Source organism: Peromyscus eremicus, chromosome 5, assembly GCF_949786415.1.
Source record: "Peromyscus eremicus chromosome 5, PerEre_H2_v1, whole genome shotgun sequence".
Taxonomy (NCBI): domain Eukaryota; kingdom Metazoa; phylum Chordata; class Mammalia; order Rodentia; family Cricetidae; genus Peromyscus; species Peromyscus eremicus.
The window spans coordinates 125,801,308-125,816,197 of NC_081420.1; the positions used below are offsets into that span (position 1 = coordinate 125,801,308).

General features: G+C 44.7%; 1 protein-coding gene across 1 annotated transcript in view; it reads right to left on the reverse strand.

Moving 5' to 3' along the window:
- Positions 1-423: 423 nt before the first annotated feature.
- The window catches only part of LOC131911158 (rho GTPase-activating protein 10-like), a 72,743-nt gene continuing 58,276 nt past the window's right edge, over positions 424-14,890 (reverse strand). Inside the window, 3 exon segments of the mRNA XM_059263095.1 lie at positions 424-474; positions 2,356-2,437; positions 13,785-13,879. Coding sequence (XP_059119078.1) covers positions 424-474; positions 2,356-2,437; positions 13,785-13,879 — 228 coding nt within the window.

The window sequence follows — 14,890 nt, forward strand, 5'->3', positions numbered from 1 at the left end:
GTGGAGTCTGCAGGAGAAGGCAGGAGAGATGTGCTGTCCGTGGTTAATGATATGCTATTATATGTAAAAGTAAGTAAGGCAAACAGGACTTCTCTGGTCTACTTTTCTCTTACAGAGGCATGCCAAACTGGCAAAATGAGATGAAAGTGTGCAGTCTTTAAGGAACTTGTTACAAGTCTGTGTATACGGAATGCTCCACCTTACAGACAGGCTGACAAACTGCTGCAATCCAACCAATAATGTCTAGCTCCCTGTCCCCTGACTGTTCCTGATATTCATGACAGTAGGAGATGATCCTTGCCCTTAGTTTGAGCCAGCACGACAATGATCCGGCTTCTCAGAATCCTAGCACTGACTCACTATTTGCAAGGCTCACAGTACCTGTAAGAAGTGTGCTACACCTTACAGTCCCCATCAAACGTATCACTGAGCTGTCTTTCCACATTCTTGCTGCTGTCTGTTAATGGCCTGGTTCTAGACAGGGGAAGACAAACTGATTATGAGTTCGAGACTAAACCAAACTGGAAACCCACTTTTCTCAAAGATTCAACTGTGTGGTATCTTTGCTATGGAAGTTCACTTTCTAAAGTACTACTTAAGGCTCTGAGAGATTATCACGGTTAAGGAAATGTCTTTACTAAAAAGGACTAAAGGATTAGCACAACTATATCTCCATACTATCAAAACTCTTTTATTGGTGGAGAGAGGATCTTTCTCGGTAGCCCTGACTGTCCTGAAAGTCTCTATATAAGCCAGGTTGGCCTTGAACTCACAGATCCACCTGCCTCTGCCTCCCAAGTGCGGATTAAAAGGCGTGCACCACCACTGGCCAGCCTCAAAACTCTTTAGAAAATTTTCTAATTATGTATCTGTGTGTAGGGGTGTGTGTGGTGTGTGTGTGTGTGTGTGTGTGTGTGTGTGTGTGTGTGTATGTGTGTGTGTGTGTGTGTGTGAGTTTAGGTGTCTGCGGAAGCCAGAGGCATTCGACCCTCTGGAGCTGGAGTTACAGGTGGTGAGCGGACCAACGTGGGTGCTGGGATCTGTGCTGGGATCTGTGTCGGCCTCTGCAAGGGCAGTGTGCACGCTTAACCCCTGGAGCACCTCTCCAGGCCACTATCAAAACTCCCAGCTAACACTTCTAAGAACTAATTAGCATGAACAGAATGAAAGCTATGTACATCCCAGTGAAAGAGGTCATGCTCACCACAGTGAGACTCTGGATTCCATCCTTACCACAGGGGAAAAAAAAAAAAAAAACAAAACCCAGAAACAACAACAAAAAAGAGTCTGAATCCAGCTCAGATACGGTAAGACAACACACAAATCTAATTCTGGGTCATTCTTCCAGGGTGATACGTTCTCTTAAACAGCATCAAGCTTTAGAACACAGTAGCTAGGCTTTCATTTTCAGACACGTCAGGACCACCACACCCACACCACCCGCCAGCCTCTCATTCCCTACACTTCTGACAACGCATTTGCAGTTGGGCTCACAGTAGTCCAACTGGCCTAAAGTAGCACCGTGTTACTCCCTATAACGCTGTATTCTGAGGCCTCCGTCCCTACTGTGTAGAACCCCTCTTCCAAAAAATCATCCTTTCTCCTAAATCTTCAAAATCGCTTGGTACGCCAGGTGGTGCCTGCTCCAGCAGCTTCCTAAGACTCCTAACACTTTACATGGCGGCATACCGCATGTGCATCTGTGATTTTTTTTTTTCCTGAAGTTGTCTTCACTAAACCCCCAACTCAGTACATGATCTGCCTGATTCTGAGCCCCAAACTCCAGCAGCACACAGCAAAGAAAGCAGTGCTGGAACTGAGTGCCACCAGACAGAATTCAGGTGCCTCGGAAGCCATGCCACAACCTTTAGTCTATTCTTTGAAACAATATCAATACAGAGGCCCAGTCTCTAAGGCTACTCTACACTGCAAAGTAGGAACTGTTATACTATTATACACCATCAAACATCAGGCACACGTGGGCAGTGGTTCTCAGCTGCCACGTACTTACCGCCCCATCTCCAGAAACTACACTACACGACAGTCCCTCAATGTACTTGCCACCCAAAACTGTCGGGCAGAACTGAAGTTGAGAGTTTTGCTGACTCCTTCAAAGCAAAGTCAATCAGAAGGACACAGTCTAGGAGGACCAGAACTGAAAGTGAGCAGTGCCCCAGCCGTGGGTACACTATTGCCACCCAAGATAATCGACTAGAGTGCTGCATGGCTCCCAGATGAGTTTAAGCACCAGTCCAGCAAGGAACTGTTCTCAAACACTAGTTATCAAAACAAAGGTAACTTGGAAATGGACCAAGTCGGCTGTGCGGATTGGAAATAAAGCTCTGATATTCTTACAGCTTCTGTTCCACCCAGAGCTTCCAGCCACTGCTTCCTCTCCTCTTCTGAAAACGCCTGCACAGTCAAGGGGACGCCAGGTCTGCAAGACAACAGGAAAACATCAGGTCACCCAGTGCCAACGCAAAACCTCCTCTTCTGTTTCCAGACGCTTGATCACAGGGACTAAATGTTTTCATTAATTTCAACTACAATAAAAAACATATAATGTAAAATTTGCTATCTAGGCAATTTTTACACATAAATACATTATTGTACAACCACCCCTATGATTCACCTCCAGAATACTGGGTGAGAGGGGTGTGTTACTAAAACATTAAAGCTCAGGAGTTCCCTTCAATCAAGAAATGGACTTCATAGTACAGGGGTAACTCCTACTCACAAGTGTCTCAATAATGACAACCTTATTTTGCTGTTTGCTTTACCATTTTTCTGATCCCTTTGACACACTCAATGACTCACACTGTTTCCTTTCAATTTATTCCACCACTGGATTCCTTCTTAAAATCATTCTTTTATGTTTTGTCATGGTATCAGTATGTAACTATTAGTATGTTCTTTTTACAGACCATGAAGTCACACTCCCCAACTATCTTACAAGACCTGGTGGCTTTCGAGGCATGCTCTCGGGCAAGTGCTCAGGCATGGTGTCCTCAGTCCTCTGATCTACACCCAAATTAAATGAATTCCTGATTCTGCATTGAATTCTGGCTGCTTGCTAGCATTGTGGCTGCAAGGTACCTCAAGGAAAGGTGCAGAGGTCCTGCTGTTCTGGGTCCACTCTCCATTATAACAAACTACTCTATGCTTTACTGTGTGTTCAGTTTGATGTATTAGGTGACGACATCTTCTTCTCCAGATCCTCTGTCCTCAACAATCCCTAAGATCAAAGACTGAAAGCTCAGAAGGGGAAACTGAGGCAGGAGAGGAATTTAATTGAAGCCTCCCACTAGCTGAGAAACAAGCATTCTAGCACAATTACCAGCTTGGTGAAGCCTTTCTCCCTTTGCAGCTGACAACCTGTCCATTTGTGCACCCTGAGTGGCTCCTGGTTTTGTTATCAGACTTTAATTCCATCCAAGTTAGCCCTGGAGCCACCCTATAATTTCACATCTGGGCTGGGGGTGTCCTTAGCAATCTTATGGGATGTAACTTGAGAGTCAGCAAAATGGTACAGATAGCTAATGCGAGGACGTTGAACTGGGACTCTCCTTCCAGAGCCCATCCTGGGTATACCTGGGTACATCTTACACTTTTCCTATGCATCTATTTCTCTGACCCATATATTTAAATTTTTCCTTTTTTATTGTTATGTTTGCCTATTCGTATGTATGTGCACCACAGGCATGCCAGGTGCTCTCAGAAGCTGGCAGAGAACATGAGACTCCCTAGGGCTGGAACTACAGATGTTGTGACATGTAGGTGCTGGGAACTGAACCCAGTCTTCTCTACTCTAAACCACTGAGCCATCTGTTCAGCCCCAGAAAATGTCTTTGAATAAACTGAGACTCTTCTTTCAGAAGCCTGCACCCATGTCCTTGGGCGTGTTTTTGTTCCGTGTGCACATTTCTATTTTTAATGGAATGATTCCGCTTCATGTTGGCTAGTCCTGAGATTCCTTTCTGTGTCAAAGCCACGAATCCTTGGCTTGGCTGAGCTGAGGTCCCTGAGAGACTTGGGGAGCTCCTCAGACTGCTAAGGGTGACAGCATGGATCTGTGTCCCTGTCCCTCACTACTGACCGGCACCTAGCCAAAGCATTACTGAAAACAGAATCAAGAGAGTTAAATCCGATTGAAGTCTACGCCAACATTTGGTGCTAGAAATACTAGTTATCTGTATGAGAAAAATAAATATGACTCTTATCATCCATAGCACTGCCAAATCTTTGCAAGTTGTACATGAATTACAGCGGTTTCCACTTGTTAAAACAGAAAGCTCCTTTTGAACTTGGTGTACACAAAGATCTCATAGAGTAGAACGTTCTACCAGTGATTTTTTTTTTATATTTGATAAAGGAGTCATAGCCACAGTATGTAAAGCCCCTCCCATTGTGGGTGTTTACCTCACAAACGGAAAATGAAAGCTTGTCCCCATAAAACCCTGGTGCTAAATGCTTTCTTCACAAAGCCAATCATTTCTTCATCCCCTATGGCACTGCCCTTCAGCACACATTTCAAGACTAGCCCCATACTAATGAAAACTCGGATTTCCTTTTTAAGTACCAGAATCAAAAATATGGCTATTGATGCCCCACTATCAATATCATCACTTTCAGTAGAAAACTGTGTACCCTGAAAAGCACAGAAGCCTCAGCACGGGAAATGTTCCTAGTTCTACCTGGTCCATGCTCTACCTTCTGCAAAGAATTTTTTAAAAAAAATAACTAGCTTTCTTAGTCTCTCTAAACAGGAACTTAAACGTTTTGTAAGACTCGCCATTTGCCTTTAAGTCATTATTTGTACTGTAGCCAAATTAAAGTGAAGCTGCACTGTTAATGAAATACATACTGCATACATACATTGACATGAAACAATAGAATCCTGCAAACATTGTTGGCATCTGTCTCAGCAAACGCAGCAACTTCTCAACTGTAATGCCACTGTGTACTGAACAGATGGCAGCGTGCACCTGGATGCGGTTCAAGCCTCTGCCCACGAGATGTCTGCAGCAATGGTCTACCTTCTCCCCCACCATCCACTAACCCCCAACCACCACCTACTGTTGCTCCCAACCCTCCTCGCAACCCTACCTCACCCTCAAACACAAACTGATCAGTTTGAAGGTATCTCTAGACGCTGCCAAATGTACAACACTGCACGTTGAGAACTGCTGACCAGCAGGGCTCAGCTCAGCACCTCCCGTGACTCATTTGGCCTTGGACTTCTATTTCTGAGTTTCCCAACTATTACCTACTCTGCAAAAGGCAGTTTAGGACTTAAGAGTGCCATTCACTGATAGACCATATGTATAGCATGCCCAAAGCTAGTCTCCAACACAGAAAGAATGTATTTAGACATCATTTCTCAGCAGGATGCAACAGTATCCACCTGTAACTCCAGGAGTACATAGGAAGAGCAGTTTGAGGCCAACCCAGGCAACTCAGCAAGGTCCTGTCTCAGCAAAGGTCGGGGGAACACCAGGGTTGTAGCATAGAGGCTCAATGGCAAAGCACTTGTATAGCATTTGCAACGCTGTGAATGCAAACCTCACTTCAACAAGAATAAAAAAAAAGAAAATAATTGAGTCAGGTGTGGCAGCATGCGTCTTTAGTCCCAGCACTCAGGAGACAGAGGCAGGTAGCTCTCTGATTCAAGGCCAGCCTGATCTACAGAGGTCTACAGAGTTCCAGGACAGGCAGGGCAACATAGAGAAATCCTGTCTCAAAAGACAAAAAAAAAAAAAAAAATTTCTCTAGTAAGACTGGTCCGCTAGCCTAAGCCACTAAAGTGTCTCCATTCCCATGCAAAGTTTTAGAAGCCCTTCTACCCTGCACATTTGCTAAAAGTCTGGCCTTTCATCAATTTATTCTTTTACTCTTAGCTCATCACCACCCTCAGAATCAACTAACGGTTGTGCATGAGCCTGGGTGAGATGATGCTAACAGTGACTACTCCACGGGACGTGTAACACAAGCATTCTCACTACTGTTCAAGCCAATTGTATGAACGTCTAGAAGAAACACGCTCTAACTCTCTCAATCGGAGGACGACTCAGTCGCTGGTGAACAAGCATTCCACACCACCTAATGCTTCAGAGTCGCAGGAAAGCACCACAGTGATCAGAGGAACTAAAACCTGAACAGGTAATCACACAGGTAAGAAGCGCCTCACCCTACTTTCAGGGGTGACACACATGGACTCAGTAAAACCACAACAAGTACCAAAGTCTACAGCAATGGGTTAGCAAAGCAGAAGCGTCCCGAAGCACATCCTGAATGTGATGTGCCAGAGAAAGGTCAGAAGAGTAATTACTTATCAGGCTGATATGAGGGGACGGGAGGGCCCCAGTACACCACAGCACATGGGAGACATGCCAACAAGCTACAGAATCAAAGCGCTGAGGTGGGGGTGGGGGGTAAGTGTCTTCCATAGAAGAAAGTTACATCTCCTGATAGACTGCGGCCTGCGCTGAACCAAACAACTATTAAAGTCTATTTCCAGAACCAAGAGTGGCCTCCCCATTCACAGTCCGTGGTGTGTGAAATGCGGCTGGCATAAGGAAGGCCGTGTTTAGAGTCACTTTAAAATGGTCCTTTACTTGCGTCTGTGCCCCTTGTTTGTGTTTGAAGCTTTTCTGTGACATAATTCACAGCGTAAACCTCATTCACTGTGAGTATCTCAGACTTGTGTAAACATCACCGAAGTCAATTTTAAAACATGTTAATCATGCATGAGGAACAGTTCTGTCCCCAGCGGGCATCCATTTCTGTGCAGCCCCCAGACCTAGGCGGCCCCTACTCTGCTCTTATCCAAACAGACGGCTCTGCTCCGGACATGTGCACACGTGGAATTATATGATGCGTGTTAGTTTATGACAGGCTTCTTTTACTCGAGCGCCTTCAAGGTTAGTTCCAAACACTCCAGCATACACTCACTCTTCCTTCTAGTTGGATGCCACTGTCCACTGTAGGAATGCACCATGTTTATTTGCCCACTCACCAACATAGAAACAATCAGTTCCTATTTTGGTGATCCTATGATCCATGAATATGCTTCCATGAATAATCATTTGAATGTTTTGCACAGACATATGTTTTACTACATTCAAATATATGTATATACACCTATAAACTACATGGACATATATGCATACAAATGTAAAATTTCTGAGTCAGATGGCAATGTAATGCTTTACGTTTGGAAGAGCTACCAAACTGTTTCCCAAAGCAGCTACACCATTCATAATCCCATCTTAACATATGAGGCTCCCATGGTTCCACACCTTTGGCAACACTTGCTATATACCTCATTAATACAGCTGTCCCAGTGGACATCAATATTACTTCAGTGTGGTTTTGACTTGCATTTCCCAAGTAACTAATCATGTTCAAGATCTTTTTCTGTGCTTATATGCACATGGCACATGTGTATTTTCCTAGAAAAACAACTTTTACCCACTTTTGAATGTTATATCTTTTAATTATTAGTTCTAAGAATCCTACAAAAATCCATTCAACTTTCTACTTCTTTTGGTATATTTAATGGTCTTTTAGCACATGCTCTTAAATGTTTCTCTCTATCAAAGAAAATATTCAAAGCTTCCTTTTTGTGAAGGGGAGGGAGGGGGAGACAGTGTATATATCTGCCTAGAAAAGGAAACAGTAAGAATGGCCTGTTGATCTCCACCTAGCTCCCTGCTGCTCCCTGACCCCTTAGTTCTCAGTAGTGAGCCACCTAAGCATCAACACATGGATTCAAGATGTGAATGTGCCCTATGAGACCAGCTGTAACTGTGAACACTGATGCGCCAGTGTGAGCAACCTCTGGAAATGTTTGTAACTATCAGGAAAATGGGAGCAGGCACCGTGAGCCTGAGACACCTGAGAAACTAAGCCAGGCCCAAGAAAGCAGGATCCGACACACAATGTTAGCATCAACCCTGACCTGGCTGCCTGTGGAATCCCCAACAAGAAAAAGATAAACTAACACTATTTACAGCCTTGCTGACTCTTTTCAAAATTAACCAATCTAACCAACCTGATCTCAACTAAAGACCACAACTGTAGAGAAGCTCTTGACTCGTGTGCAAGAAGAGCAAATATCTGCCCAGCTCAGGAGTCTCACCACAATGGCACTTCTTCTAACATTCAAAAACACAAAACAGATACTTGGAAAGAAGGCAAAATTTAGATTAAAGGAATGCAATCAGCTATGAAATTGTTATTCAAAAGATTCCAACAAGAACTGTGCAGAATCTTATTTACAATGCCCACACACTCCAAAATGGGGTAAATTTATTTTTCTCTAAGCAGAATGCAAGCCTGGGCTCAGGCTGCCCGAGTGCAGTGCAGAAGAGAGCTGCTGCTGACTGAATCTGACCCAGTCCTGTCTCCTCTGAGCAGCAAGTGTACAGTACAAAGCGGTGAATGTCCACCACACACACAGCACTCCATCTGGAACTGCTAAGTGAAACAGGACCCCACTCTCATGGAATGCATAGTCTAACAGAGGGAGAACAAGTTACCTGTAACTCCTAGAAGTCTTCTGGGACAGAAATCGGGAGAATAAAAAGCAGGGCCCATCACATTTGAACTTCTAAGTACTACCTTAGGGCTTCAGAATTACAGAGATTTCAACATACATTCGCCCCTCATATCCAGCCCACTAGTTTTTTTCCTAAGATTTTTTTTTTTAATTATGTGTTTATGTTGGGGTGGAGATACGTACACCAAAGTACACTACCTATGGAGGCTAGAAGAGGGCGCCAGATCCCCCAGAACAGAAGTTGCAGACAGTTGTAAACTGCCTTATTTGGGTGCTGGGAATCAAACTCCAATCCTCTGACAAACTACTGAGCCATCCCTCCAGCCCCAACCCACTAGCGTTTGCTCCACTTTTTGGGGTGAGAGGATCTTGCACCCTAAACCACTACTGGTAAAAACAAATACAAATAGATATTTCTGTAATGAGAAATGAAGAAATAAGCCAAAAGCAATTAAGACTCTAATCTAAAAATAAAAATGGGATTCATTCTGAAAACCTAAGGAAATCATAAAGAAAATATATTATGATTACAAGTAATTTTCCAAATTAACCAGAGAGTTGGGGAAAGGTAAGACTTAAGCAAATAATACTTTTAAGACTGAATTCATATGCATCTATAAAATGTTGGATCCCATCAACAAAGGATACTTTCCCCTCAAAACAAAAAAGTTTGAAATGAGGCGAATGGCTTAGTGGTTTGGTACTTCCCACTGCATATAAAATCCTGGGCTGCAGCACCAGCAGCAGCACCCAAACAACGAGAATTTAAAAGATCCTTGGAAAAATTGTAAAAGAAGCAGCAACACATGACCTCCAACTGTGAATGCCTCGGAGCCATCCCAGCAGGAATACAGAAAGGTGGCCAGAGAGAAGACCCTGAAGTTTAGGAGGGGAAACGCATCCAGCCATCACCAATATATCTATGGAGCTAGACAAGGTCGTAAGGGAATGCTACAGGAAGAAAGGAGTTCAAAGATTAACCCAGAAAACTCCAGTGCCACAGGATCTGGGACAAGAGCTGGAGAACCAGGTAAAACAAAAAGGGCAGCGGCAGGAGGAGAGTCAGAAGCACAGTGTCCCTGAAGCAACCGAGCCAACTGCGCCATGGGGAGAGGGGCCCTGAGCAGACAGCACCGCACAGAAGACCTCCAGGACGAACCCGCAGGGGAGGAGGCCCCAAAAGCCTGTCCCGCAGCCTGACAGGACAGGAGAGAGTCATCTGAGACATCAACATGACAGCTTTCTGAAGAATGTTGCTGATTATGGAACAAAATAAATAGGCAGTAGAAGAAGAAAAGGGCTCACTGATAGCATGGTAACAACGTTTTTTAAAGACATGAGATAATACGGAGGCAGTATCAGTCTGAATGAAGACTGGTTACAAAACTGAAAATTTCTGTTAGGAAATTTAAAGGCAAGTGGGTGGAGGCAAGGAATGGTGGGACCAATGACTACAGATAGTATACAAATTCTCTTTACACACAGTCTTTAAATATCTCTATGGCATTTAATAAAAAAAACATAGGTGGGGCTGGAAGGATGGGTTAGCAGTTAAAAGCACTGGCTGCTTTTGCAGAGGACCTGGTTTTGGTTCCCAACACTCACATGGCAGCTAACAACCATCTTTAATGCCAGTTCCAGGGGATCTGACGCCCTCTTCTGGCCCCTTCCGGCACAGCATGCATATGGTGCACATCCATCCATCCAAACACTCTAACACATAACATAAAAATAAATAGAGGCTATAAAGATGGCTCATAGTTGAAAGCACTTGTTGTTCTTGCAGAAGACCCAGGTTCAATTCCCAGCATCCACTTGGCAGCTCACAACCATCTGTAACTCCAGTTCCAGAGGATCCGATGCCCTCTTCTGGCCTCCATTTATTTAAACAAACATTAAAGGGAGCAGGGAAGTACGCAACAGACATCACCAAGGGAGTATGATGACTATCACTGGTGGTCAGCTTGACTACATCTGGAATGAACTGCAATCCAGGAATGGAGGGCACACCTGTGAGGCCTTTTGTGCTTGGTTTGAAGTGGGTGAATCCACTTCTAGTCCAGACCTTTGAGGTAGGAAGACAGACATGTTTGATCCAGATCTTGAGGTGGGAAGGCCACACCTTTAATCTGGGCCACCCCTTCTGCCGAAGTCTGCACAAGGACATGAAGGAGGAAACTCTTGCTCTTGGCTCGCCCTCACCTTGCCAGCACATCCATTCCTTCACTGGCATTGGGGCCTACTTCTTTGGGATCCCAGCACATACTGAAGACCAGCTGAGACATCCAGCCTTGTGGACTGAGCGAACAGCCATGACTACCTTATCTTACCACCACACAGTAGCTTCCACGGAGAGAGTTTCTTCCTGTCTGACCTCTGCTTTTATTGCTTTCCTGTTCTGCCTTCTCATTGGCTCTAAGCCCAGCCACATGATTTCCTCATCACTGCCTGTCTATACAGACCTCCAGGTCTCTATGGTTGGTACTGGGATTAAAGGCTCGTGTCACCACGCTTGGCTGTGTCCTTGACCACACAGAGACTCTGCCTGCCATGTGATCAGATTAAGGGCATGGGCTACCACAGCCTGACTCTGCTTATGGCTCACTGACCTCTGATGTCCAGGCAAACTTTATTTATTAACATACAAATAAAATATCACATTTCAGCACAAATAAAGTATCACCACATTTTCTGTTCACAGAAAACATTGTTGGATGAGCTAGGACTGCATCCTGTAAGTCCCCTATATGTAGAGAGATTCATTCTATAAGTTCTGTTCCCCTAGAGAACCATGACTAACGCAGGGAGGGACCACAGTCCCACTAACAACCAGAGTTAGGAAGGATGGGAGCAATGGCTGGCATCAGTAAAGAATGGGTCACAGCCTGGCACAGTAACACACGCCTGGAACCCACAAGCACTTAGGAAGTAGAGCCAGGGGAAAGGGGGAGCTAAACACCAGACTTGGTTACCTGAGATTCTATTTAGAAAGGGAGGGAAGAAGGGGGAGGGAGGCAGGCAGGCAGGAGCTCTGGTTGTAACCGACCTTACAGACTGATGTGGACACCGGCAAGAATAGCAGCTCGAAGAATGGGGCATCTTCTCTTCAATAAGAAAATCTCTTTAAAGCTGATTTACATACGTGTAAATGTCAATTTTATTTCAAAAGGGAATCTTATAAAGAAATTTAAAACCACTAGAAGAGGTTTCCTGTAAGTTCAGTTCCAGTTATTATCCTAGTCAGAGATGGGGTATACGTCTGTTATCCCAGCACTAGAGAGACAGAGAAAGAGAGACTGTGGGCTAGCCTAATCCACCTCACAAGATCTTATCTCAAAAAGTTACCCTGTATTCGACTTGCTAGACCGTCTTATTAAATAAAAACCCAGAGCCAGATATAGGGGTGAAGACCTGAGAGATCAGAGGAATAGGAAAAGCAACAAGATAACCTCACCTCACAGACACCTCAGTCTCCAAAGAGAGATACTTCCTGTATATCCACACCTATATGTCTTTCTGTTCTGCTATCTCATTTGCTCTGTCTGTCCAACTATATCACTTCCTCTTCCAGCCCAGCTCTGTCAGTTCCTATCTGTCTGTACAGACCTCTATGGTTAGTAATGAGATTAAAGGGTGTGTGCCACCACACTTGGCTCTGTTCCCAGTGTGGCCTTGAACTCACAGAGATCCAGACAGATCTCTGCCTCTCAAGTGATATGATTAAAGGTGTGTGCTACCATTGCCTGACTTCTATGTTTACTATAGTGGCTGGCTTTTTCCTCTGATCCTCAGATAAACTTTATTGGGGTGCACAAATAAAGTATCACCACATTACTCTTTCTGTATAAAGGTGACGTAGTAGTAATCCCTCAGCTATCTTTTTGAGTAGCAGAAAAGGTTATAATTTACAATCACATAAAGATCACGGCCCACAAAGCTCATTCAGCATCATCAATGTCACCAAAAATAGGAGCTTCAGCAAGGATCGTGAAAACTGAATTGAAACGGTCATGGAAGTACTAGAGATCCCTGCTCTCTAGCAAACTAGACTTCTGATTCGTCTGTGTCGATTATTTCAGAAGCAGCCTGACCTCACAGTAGTTAGACTGGCCTTTCTAGGTTAAAAGTACAAGTTCAGATCTCAGCCCTTCCACTTGGTATCTACAAGACCTCCAGGGCCTCACTCAAGCACTGGAGCTTCACTTTCTCATTTGGGGGGGGGGGATTACATGACAGAAAATACCCCGGAACCAGGAAGGACTGGGTAGAGGGCAGCTGTGGGCATATGCTCTTCTTGAGAACACACGAGGGGTCTTACAGGTTACTGACCAGTTCATAAGTGACTTAAATTTTAGCCTCTTTTCAAGCAATACTCTTTCTGTTACTATCTCAGCAAAACCCTCCTTCTACGTCCTCGTCACAGTACTGACAGATTTGTCAGGGTGCTCAAGGGCACACTGTCATGCAGCTGGTCTTCAGTGAACTCACTCACAGGCCTTTCCCTCTGCAGCAGCTCCACAGCATCCGCTAGATCAGACGAAGAAAGCAGCAACAGTTAGGGTGACCTGGAACAGTTTCGTTCTTAGTCCTCTCCTTTGGAAAACTTGTATTACACATACATCAAACAGCCTTATCTACAAACTACCACAACCACACCAGGGGTGGCATGGAGTCGCCGTCCAGGCAGCAGCGTGCTCCCAGAGGACACGAACATCAGCACCAGGAACCATCTCTCTTTTCTTTCTGCCTTCCTCCAAAGACTCTTGTAAAACTGAATGCCTGTAAGTTATTTAGTAAGAAAAGCCTTTGACGACAGGGAAAGGGTCTGTCTAGACCTCTGCCACACACCGAGAACATACACTCAACGCACACGCACAGGAAGGAATACTGTCCCCACACTACTACAACACGCACTGTAACTCGACCACACACCACTCACACTCTCGTTCTTCTCTTCCCACTGTCAATCAAAAGCACATCAACAAGGAAATGCTCAACATGTCTTGTTAGGTGACAGGACCAGTTAGAATGATTCCAGTCTCTGGCCAAGATAAAGAACTATGACCCCACTACTACACAGTGACCAACAACAGTTTATAAGGAAGACAGCCTGGAAACACAAAAAGATGACATTTTTTTCTAGTTCACAGAAATCACTCCTACAACTCATTTAAAAAAATCAAATGAGTTTTAATGTCATATCTAATTACTTCCAATAGCTTACCTGTCAGCAGCTTCAATATCAAAGCAAAATCTTCTGTCAATGGAGTCGGTATACTTTCTGGTGCATTCTTTCAAAAAGAACACCTCTCCATCCCCCTGCAAACAAGCACAATACTCAGCAGCTGCTTGGTCCTGCCCTCTGGTTCTTCCTGATGATGGTACGTACCGTTAAGCAGACTTCACAAATGCTAACTGCAGGACAGATTACCAGCAGTGTCCAGGCACTCAAGGATGGCCTGCCTGTCGACACACTCTTTTGTAGAGTCAAAATCTGCTTTAGTATCACACTATATTACACCCTGTGTCCATATCAGTGTGACCACTACGGTGTGACCACTACTAGCCTATAAACACTGTGGTGACATAAGGACTGACGTGAAAGCACACCAAGGGCTGAGATCACACGTGTTTATCCACCAACACGGAGGTACTCCTGCTTCCTAAGGGAGCCACCCTGTTTCCTCACGTTTTCCCTTCTACTACAATGGCACTTCGTCTCTTGCCACCGGCCTCCTAAGAGCATCAGAACTGGGGCAGAGACAGAGGCATCACAGGCTCTCAAAGAGCAACGCCTTTAATCCAGCCGGGCGGTGGGGGCGCACGCCTGTAATCCCAGCACTGGGAGGCAGAGCCAGGGGGATCTCTGTGAGTTCAAGGCCAGCCTGGGCTACAGAGTGAGATCCAGGACTGGCATCAAAACTACACTGAGAAACCCTGTTTCGAAAAACCAAATAATAATAATAATAATAATAATAATAATAATAATAATAATAATATAGAAGTCTGAGTCCATACTTAGGATTTTCCAGAAATTGAGGATCTGTAAATAATATTTTAAAAGACCCACGGTGTGCATTCAGAACATCACAGCTATTTCTATAACACACTGGGTCATCATTTGGAGCCTAGCATAGAAAGCAATCGCGAGGTAGGAACGCCTGAGAACCTGCAAACTCAGGCTCAAAGCGAATGCTTCAAGCCCTGCCTTCCACAAGTGACAGGCACCTGCTTCAGCCTCTTCTCCACGGCATTACAGAGGCTCCTTCTTACTGCCTGCTTTAACGTTTGTTTGTTTGTCTGTTTGCCTGCCTGCCTGCCTGTCTGTCT